The sequence below is a fragment of the Pan troglodytes genome, chromosome 22 (genome assembly GCF_028858775.2).
Source record: "Pan troglodytes isolate AG18354 chromosome 22, NHGRI_mPanTro3-v2.0_pri, whole genome shotgun sequence".
NCBI lineage: Eukaryota > Metazoa > Chordata > Mammalia > Primates > Hominidae > Pan > Pan troglodytes.
The window spans coordinates 45,781,641-45,799,705 of record NC_072420.2 but is presented as its reverse complement, the minus strand read 5'-3'; the positions used below and the strand labels follow the sequence as shown (position 1 = coordinate 45,799,705).

General features: G+C 48.5%; 1 protein-coding gene across 23 annotated transcripts in view; it reads right to left on the bottom strand.

The window, feature by feature from the left end:
- The window catches only part of ADARB1 (adenosine deaminase RNA specific B1), a 156,952-nt gene that overhangs the window by 80,302 nt on the left and 58,585 nt on the right, over positions 1 to 18,065 (bottom strand). For 9 of the 23 annotated variants that reach the window (XM_063803354.1, XM_063803356.1, XM_063803358.1 and 6 more), the window contains 2 exons: positions 17,723 to 17,840; positions 9,430 to 9,519 (listed from right to left, as the gene is read on the bottom strand). In XM_063803354.1, coding sequence (XP_063659424.1) covers positions 9,430 to 9,519; positions 17,723 to 17,759 — 127 coding nt within the window. In that variant the 5' untranslated portion in view covers positions 17,760 to 17,840. 23 annotated transcript variants of the gene reach the window in all.

Below are 18,065 nucleotides of genomic sequence, written 5' to 3'. Positions count from 1 at the left end.
GTAACTGGCATCAGCAAGATTAATTCACAAAGCCGTCTATCCCAGAAAACACTTCTATATTGCATTAAAGACAAATGCTTCACACTGAAGAATAAAAACTAAATGAATTACCTTTCCTCTCAGAGCGCTTCTTGCGCCTCCTTTTATACCGACGCCCCATGACGCTGAAAAAGGTCCCCATGTGCAAAGGCCCAGTGGTGGACGACGCCATGCAGACACACCAATGCCAGCCCGGCCGGCCCCAGCCTCATTCTGTCCCTCAGTCACTCGGGGCAGCAGCACAGCGACTCACTTCCGTATGCCGGCAGCTGCGACAACAGCAGCCCCTACCGACGAGGGAGCCTCCTTCTCTGCCTCGGGCCCATTCATCACACCGCAGTTAGGCAGAACTAGGCTGAAGGGGCCCAAACACCACAATGACTTCAGAGCACACCACCCAGAGAATGACATGTGACAGCTAACCGTTCAGTGCAGTCACAGATAAAACACCACGAGCAGAGGGGAGAGAACGATAGCCGTGAATCTTCTAGGGAAACCTCCCACAGCAGACGTACCAAAGTCCTGTTTAAATGGAAATCCTAATACAAAAAATCTACCAATAAAAGAGTACAGTTTAGAAAATAAAACTGCAAAAAGTAACAGGCTACCACACAACGCAATGCAGAGGCTCAGCAGACACCAGCTGATGAAAACAGCTCCATATAAAGTGCAGGTGAGTGGTCAGGATGTCACCAGTGAAATCCCTGGGACAGGAAACTGCAGGCCACTGACAAATGGATCCCCCCGCCCCCAGAGAGCGCTCTTCCTCCTCTCTTAACTCACGTGTCTCGGACCAATGCTGACCTGCCTTGTTCATTACTGCAGAGCAGGGGCACAGCTCATGCCCCAGGTGAATGACACACAGCCAAGGGAGGGGCAAACGCCAACATCTTCCCATTTTCCACTGTGCCTGGTTTGATCAGCACAGCCAGTCTGTGACTAGCACAGTACCATGGCCAGCCTGGGGCGAGCAGGGACACACATCACACACATGTACATGCACACACATCACATACACACATCATAGAGCACTTGGTGCCTCTGCCACTCGGGATCCAGCATTCAGGGCTGGCACAGCAGAACCCACAGCCCTCAGCCTCCTCTTGTCTAGAAAAACGCTGTTCAGGCCCCAGGGAGATACCTCCCCTGAGATGGCCTGTGTCTCTGGAACAAAGGCAGCTGCATCCAAATGCCCTGAAGATTAGGCTGTCTTGGAAGGAGTCCGATTATGGGGAGGAGTCAAGCAGAAGAAGCACTCATAGGCAAAAGAAAAAAAAGACAAATTAATTAGTCAGATTCTTTCTCTTGGCACAATGCAATTACTGTCTCGCGTAACAAAGTACCTTTTCCTAATAATGACCAACATCCACTTTCTAATTCATTATTCCAATTAGTGCAATGCTTGTGACAACTGCACATGGCACCTAAGGAAATTATGCCATATTAAGCAATTCTTATTACTCTTAAATTTGTGTGTGTCCAGACACACTCTGCGTAAGCATAGTGAATTCTTTTCATTTTCTATTGCCTCAGCATCTATCTGGAATATGAGCTGCACTTTCTCCTAGTAGCGGCAGAGTTCAGCCACCCCTGACACTTTGTAGTTCTACACCACACCCAGTGGCTCAAGCCAGTACCAGAGATGAGAACCTAGAGGCATCTTTCACTCAGGCACCTGCCCACACACTTCAAGTGACCCCACCCTACTCCCTTATTTGTTCTGCTGGTTGGCTGCAGTGCTCTCTCTCTCTGCCTGACCCTTTGTTCCTGCTTGCATGACCCAGGGACAGAGGACTGCCCTCCTGACTCATGGCACCCTCCCTGCTCAGGACCTGTAAGTAAAAATCTTTGAACATGTTTCCCCCATTGTGTGGTGTACTGAATTTGTGCCTGAATTTGTGTTGGGCTCCTGGCACGAGTGACGGTCAGGCAGGAATAACCTGGACATGGATCAGACAAGAGCCGCCAGGGCATGTGTCAGTACACACACATTTCCAGAGGGACCCCTTGGTCACAGGTGGAACAACGAGACATCAGGCCCGACCACCAGGCAAAGCAGCATCTCATGAAAGCACTGGAAACAGCATGCCCAGCCCCTTCACTTCTCGTTAGGGTGGGGCTGCCAGCCACTCTGGCACTGGAACCCCAATGTAGCTGGAGGCCCTCAAAACACCGTAAGACTCAGGATCCATGTCAGCAATCAGACAGATGTCAGACATCAGAATTATCAATAGTTTTATTTCTTATAAAATTATTAATATGATTTAACTAAATTTTCAAAGTATTAAATTTAAAACTCAGCTTTAAACAATTTTGATTTAAACATTTCACATTAACTACTTTATATCTTATAACTTAATAATTTAGAAAAAATAATTTTTTGAAAACACAAAAAATTATAATTTTTGCTTTGTTATTTCCTTAAAATTCAAATTTTTGATAGAAAGATATTCAAATTTTGTATACTTCAAATTCAATGACATTTTTGTTTGTTTGTTTGTCTGAGACAGAGTTTTGCTCTGTTGCCCAGGCTGGAATGCAGCGGCAGGATCTCAGCTCACTGCAACCTCCACCTCCTGGATTCAAGCGATTCTCCTGCCTTGGCCTCCCAAGTAGCGTGCGCCACCACGTCTGGCTAATTTCTTTTGTATTTTTAGTAGAGACGGGGTTTCACCATGTTGGTCAGGCTGGTCTCGAACTCCCGACCTCAGGTGAACCGCCCTCCTTGGCCTCCCAAAATGCTGGGACTACAGACGTGAGCCACCGCATCTGGCCCAATGACATGTTTTATTTTTTAATCCTTTAGATCAAGTGGTAGCAAACATTTTCTGTAAAGGTGCAAAGAGTAAGTACTTTAGACTTCGTGGCCATGTCTCTGTTGCACTATTTTATTTTTTAACAACTCTTTAAAAAATGTAAACACTGCACAAAAACAGGATGTAGGCCGCTGTGCGCTAGCCCTGCATTAGGCCGTGAGCACCAACAGAACAAGCATTATCCGAAAATGCTTAATATAAAACATGATTAGTCATTTGCAGAAATAAAAACAAAATAATCAATGTTATGGGAGATATATGCACTTATTGATAAATCATGTCTCGATCCTGTTACTCATTCAAACATGAGTGGCCTCTGAACAGAACACCTAGATAACAGTTAAATTAACAGTAACAGTTAAATTCAGTGGTCTTTGATATTTTGCCAACATTAATTCATATAAAAACCATAGGTCCCCATATATTTTTTCCATTTTGAAGATGTATTTGTCAAAGAAGAAGACACAACATATTGTATCAATAGTGCACTGGCTTGACTTAAAACTCTGGAAGATTTAGACAAGATATGCGGCCCCCATTTGAACTCTGGTGCCCCAACCCCGGCCAGTGTCAGGGACAGGCCCAGGGACAGCAGGGCCACCTGAGTGCCCCCAGATGCTGTGCACAAGGAGGTAGCCAGCCACTCATCAGCATGCATGGATCAGCAGCCGTGATGGATTTCTGCTCCATGTTCCCAGTACAGAGGACAGAGCTGGTGTCAGGATGAACTTCTGAGATAGAGTAAGGCAAGTGGGGAGCCTGCCGAGAGGAATAGGGGCCTAAGACAGGAACAGAGGCCACATCAGGAGCCAGCAGAGGCTGATGCATCATGGGAAGCTGCCCTGGGGCCCATGTTGTTGCACCCAGGAACATGCGGGTGTCAGGGTTGTGCCGGGCCAGACCTGAAAGGGCCTTTCACACTGAGGTGATGTCTTTGAACTCCATCCTGAAAGCCATGGAGACTCAGCAGGTTTGCATCCAGCAGTAAGGAAGGTGGACTGATTATGTGGGGATAGGTGAGGAAGACAGGAGAGAGGGAAAAGGAGACAGTCACAGCCCTACTTCAGGCCAGTCAGGGACGAGACAGCCTAAACTCTCCCATGGCGGCATGGGTGGAGAGAGAAGCTGGGGAGAAGAAATGATGCAGAGATCTCGCCAGGCCAGGGAGCTGGGCTGGGCAGCCAGGGAGAGAGAAACAACGCTCCCAGAGGAGGGGCGGATGTTAGAGCAAAGCCGAGCCCAGCTGCTGGCGAATGCATCTGTGATGCCCATGAGCAGCCGGGATTTCAGCTCTGCTCTACTTCTTGACTGCTGCAGAACTCAGCACCAGCTCCAGTGCCCTCAGAGCCCTGATTTTTCACAAACCGACTCCTCCAAGCTTCCCCTGTGGGCGGGACACACAAGCCAGAGTCGCCTTGTCACATCTCTTCTCTCTCCACCAGGTCATGGGCAAACCTTCCTGACATACTTTACGGCATTACAGCAAAGGGGAGCCCAGGCCCTGGTGCTAAGGCAGGAGCCTCGGTGTCATCAGGTGGGAGCCTCCGCTGCCTGTCCGGATTCTTTCCTTCAATGCTGACAATACTGGGGCTGTCCCAGGACAGTGAACTAGCAATGGGGCACCTAGGGCCAGCCTGACACCCATGGGCAATCAGCCACTGGTAGCTGTGACTCCACCTTAATTCCTTTTACCCAGCTCACACCCTCACGGAGGCTGCCATGGCCCTGAGGGCTTGGGAACTGGTGGGCAGGTCCGTGAGGGCATAAAGGAGTGAAAACCAAGGAGGAGGTGAGTGGGACAGAAGCTGTCTGCAAAGGCTGCCCCCACGTCTGGGGCAGGATCCTCGGGGAAGCAGAGCCTCCGTTCTCACAGATGCTTAGCTTGTGACGGGGGCTGGGAGGGGAGAACGCCTGTTTCTGACAGTGATGCCGACAGGCCTCTGGTGGGGTGAGTTCGAGAGGGCTGTACCACAAGGCCCCGAACATCACTTGACGGAGCCTCACCAGGCAGTTGGCACAGGCACGGCAGCCTCTTGGTCTCTCTCGGTGACAGAGGAGAAGTGGTGCTGGTAAAGCAGGAACCGCTGCGTGGGGCTCAGAAGAGAAGCTGAGAGGATGCTGGGAGCAGAAACAGAGAGAGGTGCCGGGGGCAGCGTGGGAGCCAGGAAGGCTCACAGTTGCTGACCTGCATGGCTATCACAGCGAGATGGGGGACTAAAGCCAGGGCAACTGCAGAACGCGCTGAGCAACACGCGGGGCACGACCCACCGCTCTGGGGCCGGCCCGGCTGCAGGAGCCCCTCCTTCACTGCAGCTGTGCTGTTCCTGTGCCCCCCGGGGGCCTGGCCTGAGACAGATAAGATGACCCATTTTGGTAAAAGAGGCGTGTGGAAAACATCAGACCACCCCCTTCTCTCTCCAGTCCAAGGTAGCACATTTTACAGTTTCATATTACAAGTCACCTTGCACAAAATCCTTACCTAAGCACGCATCTGTGCACACATCTGTGCTTAGCTCCCTGCTGGGAGTTCGGGATCTCCTGTTAAATACGGATGCACAGTGTATCCCCAACAGAGGACGTCAAAAGCAACCCACAGGATTAGAACCAAGAAACCACAAAAGGGAAACATAAATGTTCTTTAATTATTTCAAATAAGAAACAATAAAACCTCTTTGGACCTATTTTATAGTAGAAATTCACTTACTGTATTTGAAAACTGTAAGGGGGAATTTCTGTAGGTTTATTAATTTAATTATTCCCTTGCCATGCATCAAACAAGTGAGGTGCACAGTTATGAAAAATGACTCCACACTGTGATTAACCAGGTCTGAGAAACTGAGGACTAGCCAGAAGCTCAAAAACACCAGAGCACATGAACTGATCTGGCTGAGAAGACCTAGTCACCAGGTGAGCAGTGCCGTGACCCCTGAGGAGGGGCTGGCCAGGCCCAAGCACAGTGGCTGCTGAGACTAGCTGCACTGTGTCTCCAGCCGAAGCCCCAGGGGTCTCCTAACAGGGACAGAAACAATTTGAGAAGTGGAGCCAGAATTTCTAGAAAAGAAGCCAGAATTTTTACCCAGGAGAAAGCACTTAATATTGTCATGGTTTTAGGCAGTCCAGATCAAGCCAAACACAGGGTAAGAAAAAAGGAAAAGACAGATGGTAAAGAGCTGTCTGAGCTCTGGATTCTTTATGATGAAATTATTCTGGAGAAATAGAGTGCTTATAGAACTTCGATAACAACAAGGACTGTTGCTGCCTGGTTGCTGGACACACTCACGTTTTCAAAAGTCCAACTCTCTGCCTTCTCCCTCTGGGTCAGGGTTTTCATCTGATTTGATTTCTACAGGAAGCTGAGCTCAATAGTGGGCTTTAGTCTCTCTAGTTTACCCCCACATCCACCACATCCGTGGAAAGAGGTGGCCAAGATGCCAAGCCACTCCCAGGGAGGCTGCTGGTGGTATTCTGTGTCCTGCCGGCTCTAGCAGGACGCAGCCCCGGGAGAGTCCCGGTCCGGCTGAAACCAGGTTGCCTTGCAACTTCCTATCATCCCGTTTCCCAACTGATACATAACTCATGACTGTTGTTTTCCTTGAAATGAGAAAAGTATAATTTCCCCATCTCCATTGTAACTCTTACCTTAAAAGACCAAAACTTGTATAGCAAGCCATAATTCAGAAAAGTATATTCAAGAAACAACTTGCAAAGTATGCCTAAACTCCCATACTTTAAAATCCCGGCAGAACGGATCAGGTGAGTCCGAAACCATAACCCCACCACAGGCAGTGACAACAGCCATCTGGCCATAGGTAAAGGCTCCTAGTGAGGAGTCCACAGCTCGGTGAGAACATGGTCAACATGACTGGCAAAGGTCATGTCAGCTGGCTTGTGTGTAACTTTTCCGGAATCTGGCAGGTCTACTAAATGAGATATGACTTTAAGTGAAAATACGCTAAAAGCACAATCTTCAGAGATATGCTGTCATTAAAAGTTAATCTGGGATGACAGTTAACATTGTGAAAGATACCACGGTAAGCTTGTTGAGGGATCCTGCCGGCATCCTCCTGCTGTGTGCCTGTCTTGAGCTCTGGGCACCATCTTGTCAATGAAGGCAGTTGTTCTGTGCTTTCTCAGATTCTGTATGTGGCAGTTAGGCATCCAGTCCTCACAGGATCAATTCTATTATGTCCATTTTCTTATTCCTAATGCTTTGGCATTTGTGGGCCTTACAGACACAGGGAGAGACTGGCCCTCCCAGGGCTTATAGCCAGCACAGGGTTCCAGGCAGGTGGTCGGCTCTACCCACCTCCCTTATCTAACTGCCCGCCTGCCCTAAATCACCCCAGGGCCTGGTAGCAGGCAGCTAGTGATCTCTCCTACAGCCCAGGGCCCACTGGAACTGTTCACACTAGCCATTCCTACACGGGTGCCCTGCCCTGCCTTTCCCACAGAAACCCCACTCAGGCTCTGTCCTGGGCTTTCCTGTGGCTCCTTTCTGCCCCTTGACTGACACCAGTGTGCCCCGTGGGCCTGCTTGGTGCGAGTGCCCCCCCTCTAGGAAACGCAAGTAATAAAAATCTCCTTTCAGTGGCAGAGGCCTCTTGGGATCTGGTTCCTTGGTCACCTCCACAGGCTACAATTCTATGGGCACAAGGGAGACAGAATAGTTCTCAAGACCTCCTTGGTTTAACAATACCAAGTCTACTGGGGCTCCTTTTAGACTAGTCTATAAAACACAAAAGCATGCTACTTTCCTGACTATCACACTGTATAATCCTGTTTGATATTTGTTCTACATTCATATAAAAAGTTAGATTAAAATGGCATTTACATATATTTTACCTTCATTTTCATAAAGAGATCATTTGGTTTTTTCCTCATCAAATGACACAGCCCAATGCACAGTAAATCTTCCTAACATCAAAAATGCATATTTTTGGTTTCTTGAAAGTCAGAGTAATTTAGACTCTCCCGGCATGACAGGACAAGCGGTACCCTAATTGTGGTAAATCTGTGTGCCAGCAAGTGGAAAGGTGCCCTGGTGGGGCACTGGCTCTCTTACTGCATATTAATTCATTTTGTAGTCATTTCACATGAAGTTACCAGAGTTGAAGTAATGCCCTCACAACGTAGCTATGGTTCTCTTCCTTTTTCTTCCCATTTCTTTCTTCTACCTTTAGGATTATTGAAGAGAAACATAAAAATAGAATGTCTGATTCATGAGAATCCAGAAATTCAAAGCAGAATAGCAACGATTTACTGTATCAGGTATGGTTTCTATGATGATTAAACTGACAGTTTACAATTTTAATAAGATACCTTAAAGCTCTTTTTTTCCCAACTTTAAAAGTTCATCAATTTCTGACTTCAGCTGCCATGTCTTTGCAAGTTAATAACTGTTTAATTCTAGGAGAATGTCACAAATAGCCATACACCATTTAGCATCTGACATTCCTGGTATCTAATTAATTTTATTTTTATCTATGTCCTCAGAGTAAAGTTCTAAAATTTAATGTTCCCAGAATATTAATTTAGGAAAACTCTTAAAAGCATTTTTCTACTCTTATAAGAAGGGGAAATATGAGTTTATTAGAATTCTAAAATCTCTATGAGAGTAATTTACTCATTATTTACATAAAATCAACACGTGGGAAATTGTAACATTACTTAACGTAATATTAAAGTACCTCAGAAATGTCTGTCAATAAGAAAAGTAGCAAATATTCATTCATCTAACTATTTACTGAGCATCTACTATGTTACCAGTACTGTCCTAAATGCCTGAGATACATCAGTGAACAAAGACGTTAACATCTGCTTTCCTGGAGCTTATGTTCTAATAAGGAAAAAAAAAGACAACTGACAATGGGGACAATGGGGGTCATAAAAGATGAACTGCCATCAAGTGTCAGGGGACAACAGTGGCTGTTATTCTAGGACGATGGCTGGATGTGGGAGGGCAGTAGTGGCGATGCCATTGTGGAAAAGACTGCAACGAGGTGGTGAGGAAGCTGGCCGTAAGACAGCTGGGAAGAGTGTTCTCTTCTGGGAAGAGTGAAGAAAGGAAGATGGAAGGTTCTAGGTAGCCGCAGCACCTGAAACCGCCCAGGAACAGCCAGGCAGCCAGACTGACAGCAGCACAGTTAACAGAGAGTGAGAGGAGACGGAGGTCCAGCGGCTCTGCACATGGGACCTCCCGGGCCACAGTGAGGACATGGCAGTCATATGGGGGCAAGAGACTATGGCAGCATCTTAGACACGGGCTTTAATCTAGTTCTGACCTAGTTTTAAAAGGAACACTCAGGCCAGAGTAGGGGACAGGGGCACAAGAGGCACGTCCTGAAGGCACCGCCCACAGGCCTCCTGGCTGCCATGTGGGATAGAAAAGAAAGGATAGGCCACCTTCAGCCTGAGAGCCTGGAAGGAAGGAGCTGCTGAGATGGGAAGATTATGGCAAGGCAAGGGAATGAGAATTTGGATGTCTTAAGTTGTGGAGGTCTATAGATGCCTGAGAGAAGATGCTGCTGGACTTGGGGTCTGAGTTTGGAGAGCAGGGGGAAGGTGTGGGACTCACCTGCAGAGGTGATGCTGGGTGCAATTCCTGAGTGAGGAGCACAGTGCCAGGAGGTTAGGAGAGGAAGAAGCAGGGAGCCAGGAAGGGCACCTGCCAAAGCAGAGGGCACAGGAAAAGTCGGTTGAGCGATGGCCACCTGCCAATCACTACACATGCATTTGCTCATTTAAACGTCATCAAATCTCAGTAAAGGAGACTGAGGTTTCAGAGCAGCAGCCTGGACACGGCTGCTACTTGTTTTACAAGCATCACAGATGCCATTGGAGCTTTGGCCTTTGTGGGTGGAGGCTGCACAGCTGTGCAGCATGGCCATGGTGTTGGTAAAGCAGTAACCAGCACAGAGTCATGAGCTGGTCCCCCTGGTCAAAGCCCTGCTCCCTCTTCTATCAGCCAAGGGCCTTAGGCAATTTCTTACCTTCTGGGCCCCTCAGATCCCCCTGCAAAACACATGACGGAGCCAGGCCACACCCCTGAGTTCATGGGGGGACCAAGCAAGGACGCCGCTTAGGCCGCAGCAGCTGCACACCCAGTAGGCAGATCCCACATGGCTCCCACCACCTCATGGGGAGCAGCCTGGCAGCCAGCTGGGCTGAGTCACTGCCCAAGGTCACATGGTGGCCATGTGCTAGGATCCACTCCAAATCCAGAGCTCTCCAACCTGGGGACCCACACTCCACCCCGCTACAATGCTGCCCAGTTAAAGAAAAAACACAACTACTTATTTTCTCAATTAAGATTCCTTACAATATTAAGTCAAGTAACATATTTCTTTACATAAACACATTTCTGTTTTCTGAATGAGAATGGTTTCAAACAGAACAGACTAAGTATAACTTTCAGTCTACTTGCAACATTCCTCTACTTCTTCAAACAAATGAATTCAATTAAGCTTTTTCCATTGGCTTTAAAGGTGACTTTACCAGGCAACTTAGGGTTAAAAATCAAAGTCTACACTTCTCAAATGAGTATGGCGGGTGTTCGATTTGAAAAACAAAAAGAAGGCAGGAGCCCAAAAAAAGGAGACACTTGAATTGAGCGACCTTAATTAGCTGCAGTAGCATAATGTGGCTTAAAGCAGGCAAGCACCCACAGACAGTGACCAAGGGTGGCTCAGGTAACCCAGGGGTAGACAAGGTGACCCAGAGTGGCCAAGGTGGCCCGGGGGTGGCTAAGGACACCCAGAGGTGGCTACAGTGGCCCAGGGGTGGCTAAGTGACCCACAAACAGCTAAGCTGACCATGAGTGACTAAGGTGAAAGGGTGGCTAAGGTGACCCACAAATGGCTAAGGTGATCCTGGGGTAGCTAAGGTGACTCACTGGTGGCTGAGGTAACCCACAGGTGGCTAAGGTGGCCCTGGGATGGCTAAGGAGACCCTGGGGTGGCTAAGGCGACCCAGGGATGCTAAGGTGTCCCTGGGGTGGCTGAAGGGACCCACGGGTGGTGAAGGTGGCCCACAGGTAGCTCAGGTGGTACTATGCTAGCAGCAGAGGACAACTCAAACCTAGGAGGACTATCACCCTTGAAGGACAGCTCCATCCCCATTTACAGACTCTGGGAAACTTTTTAAATTCTTATGAGCTCTGAATATAAATTTGATACTAAACTGGAACATACATTGACAGGTATTTCTTTAAAGATTCTTAGGCATTATTTAAAAATAATGCTTTCTATAACTGGCTACTAAAAATAAAACAGAATGGCAATCCTTTGAAATATATTCTGTAAAACCGCTACTACATATTTAGATCATGAGAGTATAGGCTAATTTTTTGCATTTTAACATAATTATTATCTATTTGGAATATTAAGCTTAAAACAATAGAATCATAAAATTATGTTACACAAAGACTACACAGCAAAGTAACAACTTTTTTTTTGAGACAGGGTCTTGCTCTGTCGCCCAGGCTGGAGTGCAGTGGCACAATCTTGGCTCATTGCCACCCGTCTCCTGGGATCAAGCAATTCTCCCACCTCAGCCTCTCGAGTAGCTGGAACTACAGGCATGCGCCACCATGCCTGGCTAATTTATTTTTACTTTTATTTTTTGTACAGACAGGGTTTCACCATGTTACCCACACTGGTCTCAAACTCCTGGGCTTAAGCAATCCTCCTGTCTCAGCCTCCCAAAGTTCTAGGATTATAGGCTTGAGCCACCACACCCGGCCACAATTTTTAGAATTGCAAAAGATGTACAAAACCTCTCATTCCATAACACAATCAGCCCCTTCCGCAGACTTAATTTATTATATCAAATTTATAAATTACTTGATAAAATTTTATTTACAATTCAGATCACTCACTGAATTAAACCAGCTATAAGTATTCCATCTCATTGCTTCACAGGTCCTCTAAATGGTAAAAATAAAGCCAGGGAACAGAAAGTTTTCTGAAGGAAACTGGCTTCTGGACGCACACTGGAATGCACACACACATACACTCACGCACACACGCACAGATGGTGTAAAGACAAGGGGTCTGTCCTGGTGGCCACCGCTCAGAACGCCACTGAGCCTCCTCCACTGAGTCTTAGAAGCGGCCCTCAGCACCATCTGCTGTTCTGCAGAGGTCACTCAACGCTCCACACCACAGCAACCAAGCCAGGAGCCACCCAGAAGCCACAAGGCATGGGCTGCCAGGGGCGCCACACCACAGCAACCAAGCCAGGAGCCATCCAGAAGCCACAAGGCATGGGCTGCCAGGGGCGGACCTGTACCTCACAGCCTGGTCTAGGTGCTCTGCTGAATACAAACCATCTGATGGGACATCAACATCAGACAAGGTCGCCCTGGGCCCTGATGGGTAGGACATCTGCACGGGGTAAGAGGAAACTTTTTGGGGTAAGAGTATTCTCTACCTCAGCTGCTTGGTGGTGTGGCACTGGCATACATTTGTCAGAATATATTAGAGTGCACACTTTAGAAGAATGATTTTTGGCTGGGTTGAGGTGGGTGGATCACCCGAGGTCAGGAGTTTGAGACTAGCCTGGCCAACATGGCAACACCCCGTCTCTACTAAAAATACAAAATTAGCCGGGCGTGGTGGCGGGCGCCTGTAATCCCAGCTACTAGGGAGGCTGAGGCAGGAGAATCGCTTGAGCCTGGAAGGCAGAGGTTGCAGTGAGTAGAGATCATGCCATTGCACTCCAGCCTGGGTGACAAGAACGAAACTCTGTGTCAAAAAAAAAAAAAAAGAGTTTTATTGTCTGTACATTTTACCTCAGTAAATCCAATTTTAAAAAAATCAAAAGATCCCAGAAAAAAACAAATTCTATAAGAAAGGTAAGTCTCAATTTGAAATAAAATAGAAAATACACATATTTCAAGAAGAATGAATTAAATGGGTTCCAATAAACAGAATGAATAAGCTGGAAAAGGCTGGCGATAGCGTAAGAAAGGCAGTGGTCCCTCTCAACAAGAGGACACGGAGAGGCAGAAGTGCTGATGCTCAGGGCCCACGGGCGCACGCGGCCCCACACTACCACTCACCACGCTCGCTGCGCCCGACAGGCACCTTCCCTGCCCCACGTGACAGAGGAAGAAGCTGAGCATGGGAGTTGAGACACTTGCTCGACCGCTGGATCCAAACTCAACTCCATTCCCCACTCTGCTCTACCACTCCATGCCAGGCAAGAATATGGGAAAAAGAGAAAACGGAGCCAAAAAAATCAAGGAAACCAGGAGAAAGAGAAAACGGAACCAAAAAAATCAAGGAAATCAGGAAAAAGAGAAAACCGAACCAAAAAATCAAGTATACCAAATCCAAGTATAAAGCAAATTAAACTGTGGCATGACTTTCAGCAATCGTCATAATAATATAAGTGCCATTTATGAATTTGGAACTTTGATTGAACCAAGGTTACAGAACAGAAGAAGTTTTCTACTTTGGTAACACAAAAGACAAACAAGGCTGGAAGCGGTGACTCACGCCTGTAATCCCAGTACAGTGGGAGGCTGAGGTGGGTGGATCACCTGAGCCCAGGAGTTCAAGACCAGCCTGGGCAACACAGCAAAACCCCGTCTCTACAAAAACTACAAAAATTAGCCAGGCATGGTGGCATGCGCCTGTAGTCTCAGCTACTCAGGAGGCTGAGGCAGGAGAATCGCTTGAACCCGAGAGGCGGAGCTTGCAGTGAGCCAAGATTGTGCCACTGCACTCCAGCCTAGGCAACAGAGCGAGACTCTGTCTTAAAAAAAAAAAAAGAAGAAGACAACAAACTGACAGAGGTCAGACAAACTGACACCACCGAGGAGGTGAGGGCCAGGTAAGTGCTTCTGCTGCCTTCCACGCAGGAAACTGAGAGGCCGCCCAGCGCCCACAGGCCACGAGCACGTGGGCCACTCAGTCTCTAGGATGACCAGCAGGGGGCGTGGCTTCAGGCTTGGTAAGCTGATCCAGTGCTCGTCCTGGAGCCCTTTCCCCTACCCCTCTACCAAGGGTGCCACAAAAATGAAAGGTTCATTTTCTGTCTCTTTTGTGACTAAAGCTGGCCACAAAACACACTTCTGGCCAAGGAGAAAGACACAGTTCTGGTGAAAGACAGGTGAAAATATGCTGAGGGCTTCCACAATGTCTCTGACAAAAGGAATAGACAAGAGCTCCACGGCCTGCTCCTTCTCAGTTGTTCCTGCCTTAAACACAGAAGTGATGTCTAAAGCTGCTGCTGCTGTACTGCAGCGATACTCACCCAGAGCCCTAAGATGGCTGAACTCTGGACTAGCTCTAGCAAACTCCTCCCTCTGGATTACTTAACGACATAAGAAGTGCATATATACATCCAAGGTGTGTAAGATACTGTGAGTCATGCTGTGACCTTCACCCAGAATCAATCCTAAATGATACAGGAAAAGAAGGTTGGAGAAACGTCACGGAGCTAAATCCTCCTCCACGTGAACTAACAGTGCACAGTTAATGTCTAAAGTTCATAAATCAAACAATAGCAAGTGCAGGATGCAGCCCTTTCTCTTGGTTAAGCTCCTATTATGTTGCATCTCTGTCACTTATAGCCAATCCTAATACTAATTAATATAGAAATACAAATATCTAAAATGCATTTTAAAAAATCAGTGATGCCACTGAGGAGGGCAAGAGCTATACTCTATCGCTTCTCATCAAAAGCCCTTCTAAGTTTGAGGGCATCACTCCCACAGAAATTGAAATTAAGCACAGGTCTGCCCTTTTCCTGCCCCCAGCAGGCCCAGCCTCTCCCTCCCCTCCAGCCCACCAGGCTTCTGGAGTCATATCCAGAGCCCCTCCTGCCTGGGGTGCCCACCTCCCATGCCATCTGCCTGGAAAACACACCCAGCTTTCCAGACTCGCTGCAACCCTACATCCATGAACTCTCCTGCCCTGCCTCCTGGGCACACCTCCTTCCATCCCCATTTTCCTCACAGTGCCACCATCATCACAGGCTTCCTCCCCTCCACACCCACCAGGCTGTTCACATGCAGTGGGCAGAGACTGTATCTGAACCCTCAGTGCCTCAACCAGGGGCAAAGCAGAGGCCAAGCTCCATCACTGAACACAGACATCCTCACACCGTCCTCTGAAGAGACTTCAAATGTTTTATTTTAAATCGGATTGATGGGCCTTCACACATCAGGGGACTGTTGGTCACTAAAGCACAAAGCTCCTGGCACACCCGAAGGGCCACCCACGTACCCTCAGACCAAGGAAGGGCAGCCAAGGGGCAGGAATGGCCAAGAGCCCCATCCCCACCACCAGCATGGCGATGGCGTAGGTTAAGAAGGGGGTCAGCAGTCATCAGTCTTCCAGAACTCTCCACATATCAGGATCACAAGCGGCTGCAGGCTGGAACCTCAGCCTCCAGCACCTTACACGGGGGAATCTGCCCACAAGAGGGAGCTGCTGTGTCACTCCGAGTCCCTCCATGTAGAAAAAGCCTTTGGGAAATACTGAACAGAAGTAAATTCAGATTGTCCTGGATCTACACATGAATCTTCTCACTTCTTGCCTTTTACACACACACCAGTCTTCAAGGTCTGGATTCATTACTTTTAGTTTAGTCATACTCAGAGCACAGCAAAGCTAAAAGAAAATTACCAATTTCTAAGAACTTCAGATATTTATGATTTTACACCCAACAGTGTGTATTTTGTTAAATTCTTATCTATTCAAGTCATACTTCTGTGGTTAATTGTGTACTTCTTCAGAACCTTAAAGCCACATATAAACTGGGAATCCAACCACTTCTTAGGAATTTTTTTAACTTGATGCTGTTTAAACCAAGCTTTACTCAGATTATTTTTTAAGTAGAAAACAATCCCAAGTCACAAACTCCCTTGTTCCACACCTACCTACCAGTGTCCCTGGCCCCTGTGGACACCAGCTGGGGGCGGGCTTCTCCCTGCAGTGCACACACCAAGCAACCTGGGGGAGAGCGGCAGGGTGCCTCCTCTGGGTGCGGGAACACCCCTGCTCTCCCAGCAGCCGCTGGCTGGTGGGGCAGCTCTACTGTTTTCTACCCCCGCCAGCTGTCACCACAGGACTGGTCTGTCCCCACATTTGTCCCCAGGCCTCGGTCAGTGCCTCCCCACAGGGGCTCAGTACATGTTTGTTGTTAAAGGAATGATTCTCTCTTGAGTGCTGCTACAGGTTCTGAAACATGGTGCCGGGCGTAGCAAACATCACGACTCCACAGCCCACTTCACAAGCAGCAGTTCCACTTGTCTGCACCACTTGACGTTATTTTCCTAAATCTGGTGTATCTGTAGTTCTTCCCTGTCATCTCAGCTTAGGCTGAGGCCCCAGGTCTGAGGAAGAAGAATGCTAAGGGTCCACATGTTTTTAAGAGCAGGGTCTCCCCGCCCATCATGTAGAGCTTGCTGGAAGCCTGGAAAGCCTGCCCTGCTGTCCCTCACTCATTCCCGCACGAGGGCACCTGACAGGAGGCCAGAACCAGAGCTCAGAGACAGTGGACCTGTCCTAAGAGAGCGAGTCCTCACAGCAGCTGGCCACCAAGAAGGGGAGGGAGTTCGTGGTCCTCCACTCCTTCCCCTGGTTTTACCCCCCTCCCTCCGATCCCTCTGATCCCTCCCACCCCCATGGGCCCAGGGACACCACAGGACGAACACAGGCGCATATGACTCACATTGTGTCCCTGCTCTGATGCTGCCTAGTCCCGTGGCTGCTGGCGGCCTCTAAAATTAGAAGGGTCTTTGGAAAGGGGCTGTGCATGGTCAGATTTTCAGGACAGCACTCAGCTTCACCCACCCCCATCACAGAGGACCCACCGGGGAGGGTGAGGGGCAGCACAGTCTCCACTGGGCCCACCTGCAGTCCAGGACCACAGGACCCACGGAGGGCCCTCTTGACTGTGGCCACACCTTTCTGCTGACATTCTACACTTCGTATGTTTTTTTTCCAATTTCTCTAATACATTTCGAATTGTGGATGGCAGACTTGTCAGTTCCAGAAAGCCTTTCTCGCACTCTGCCTTCATCTTCTGAGGCCTCACTTTGCTTTTCGACCTAAATTAGGTCCTGTCTCTTCTAGTCTTTCTGCTTCATTAGGGGCTACTCTGTCCATCTACCGCTCACGGTTTTGAGGTCACCAACTCAGGACCCCGTATCTGCATGCACTGACAGGCAGGTAGCACACAGTGGTCCTGCTGAAAGCAGCAGTTAGGTCTTTTCCTCTTAAATCACTGAGTCCTCTGAGATTCCCTGGAAGGAGATATTCTCCACCTGTTTACGGTTTTAACTCCCCTCAGTATGCAGCCACACTAAGGGGTGCCGGGAGGATGCAGACAGCTGACAGTTGTTGTCATTCTGGCAGGCCGGTCAGCACACGGAGTGTGGAGGCCTCTGCCAAGGAACAGGGCGGAGGGCTCTCTCTGCCCTGTGGGTTTGAATGCAGCCAAAGCATCTTGGGATCTGGAAATCCTACCCAGCACACAGTCCTCCATGAGACCTTCCAATTCTAGAATTAGTAGAACTGGCAATCCAGACAAGGCCCCACCAGCAAGCAGGCCCCTTAGAGCAGGTCTGCCCATTTCTATAAACCTTTGGCTTTGCAGACCACTCATGGTCTCTGTTGCAGATTCTTCCTTTTCTGTTTGTTTTATAACTCCTTAAAAATGTAAAAACCATCCTTAGCTTTCAGGTCCCAGAATCTGCTCACAGGCTACAGCCTGCCAGTCCCTGCCCCAGGAGACCCACCTGGGCATCTGCAGAGGTGGCTCTGTCCAGGCAGCAGGGGACTCACCCAGCTGTCAACGGCAGCCAGGGGTGTGGTGCTGGGTGCCCCTGACCACAAATGCCATCACCCACTGACCTGGCTGGCAAGGCGTCTTCATCCTCGGGATCTTCATCACTCATGGGCCTGGCCTCTAGGGGGTCCTCAATGCTCGCTGGATGAATGAGCGTGTGCTCATTGGCCATTTCAATTTCATCTTGTGTAAAAAAAAAAAAAAAAATCTGTGCAAGTCTTTTGCCCCAAATTCTACTGTACTGCCTTGTCCATAGGGATCTGTAGGATTCTTCATGTACTATGGACCCTGAACACTAAGCCACGCCTCTGTCAGGCATATGCCTCTGCTGGGCACACACACCTCTGCCAGGTGCACACACCCATGTCAGACACACACACACGTCAGGCACACACCCCCCGAGTGTAC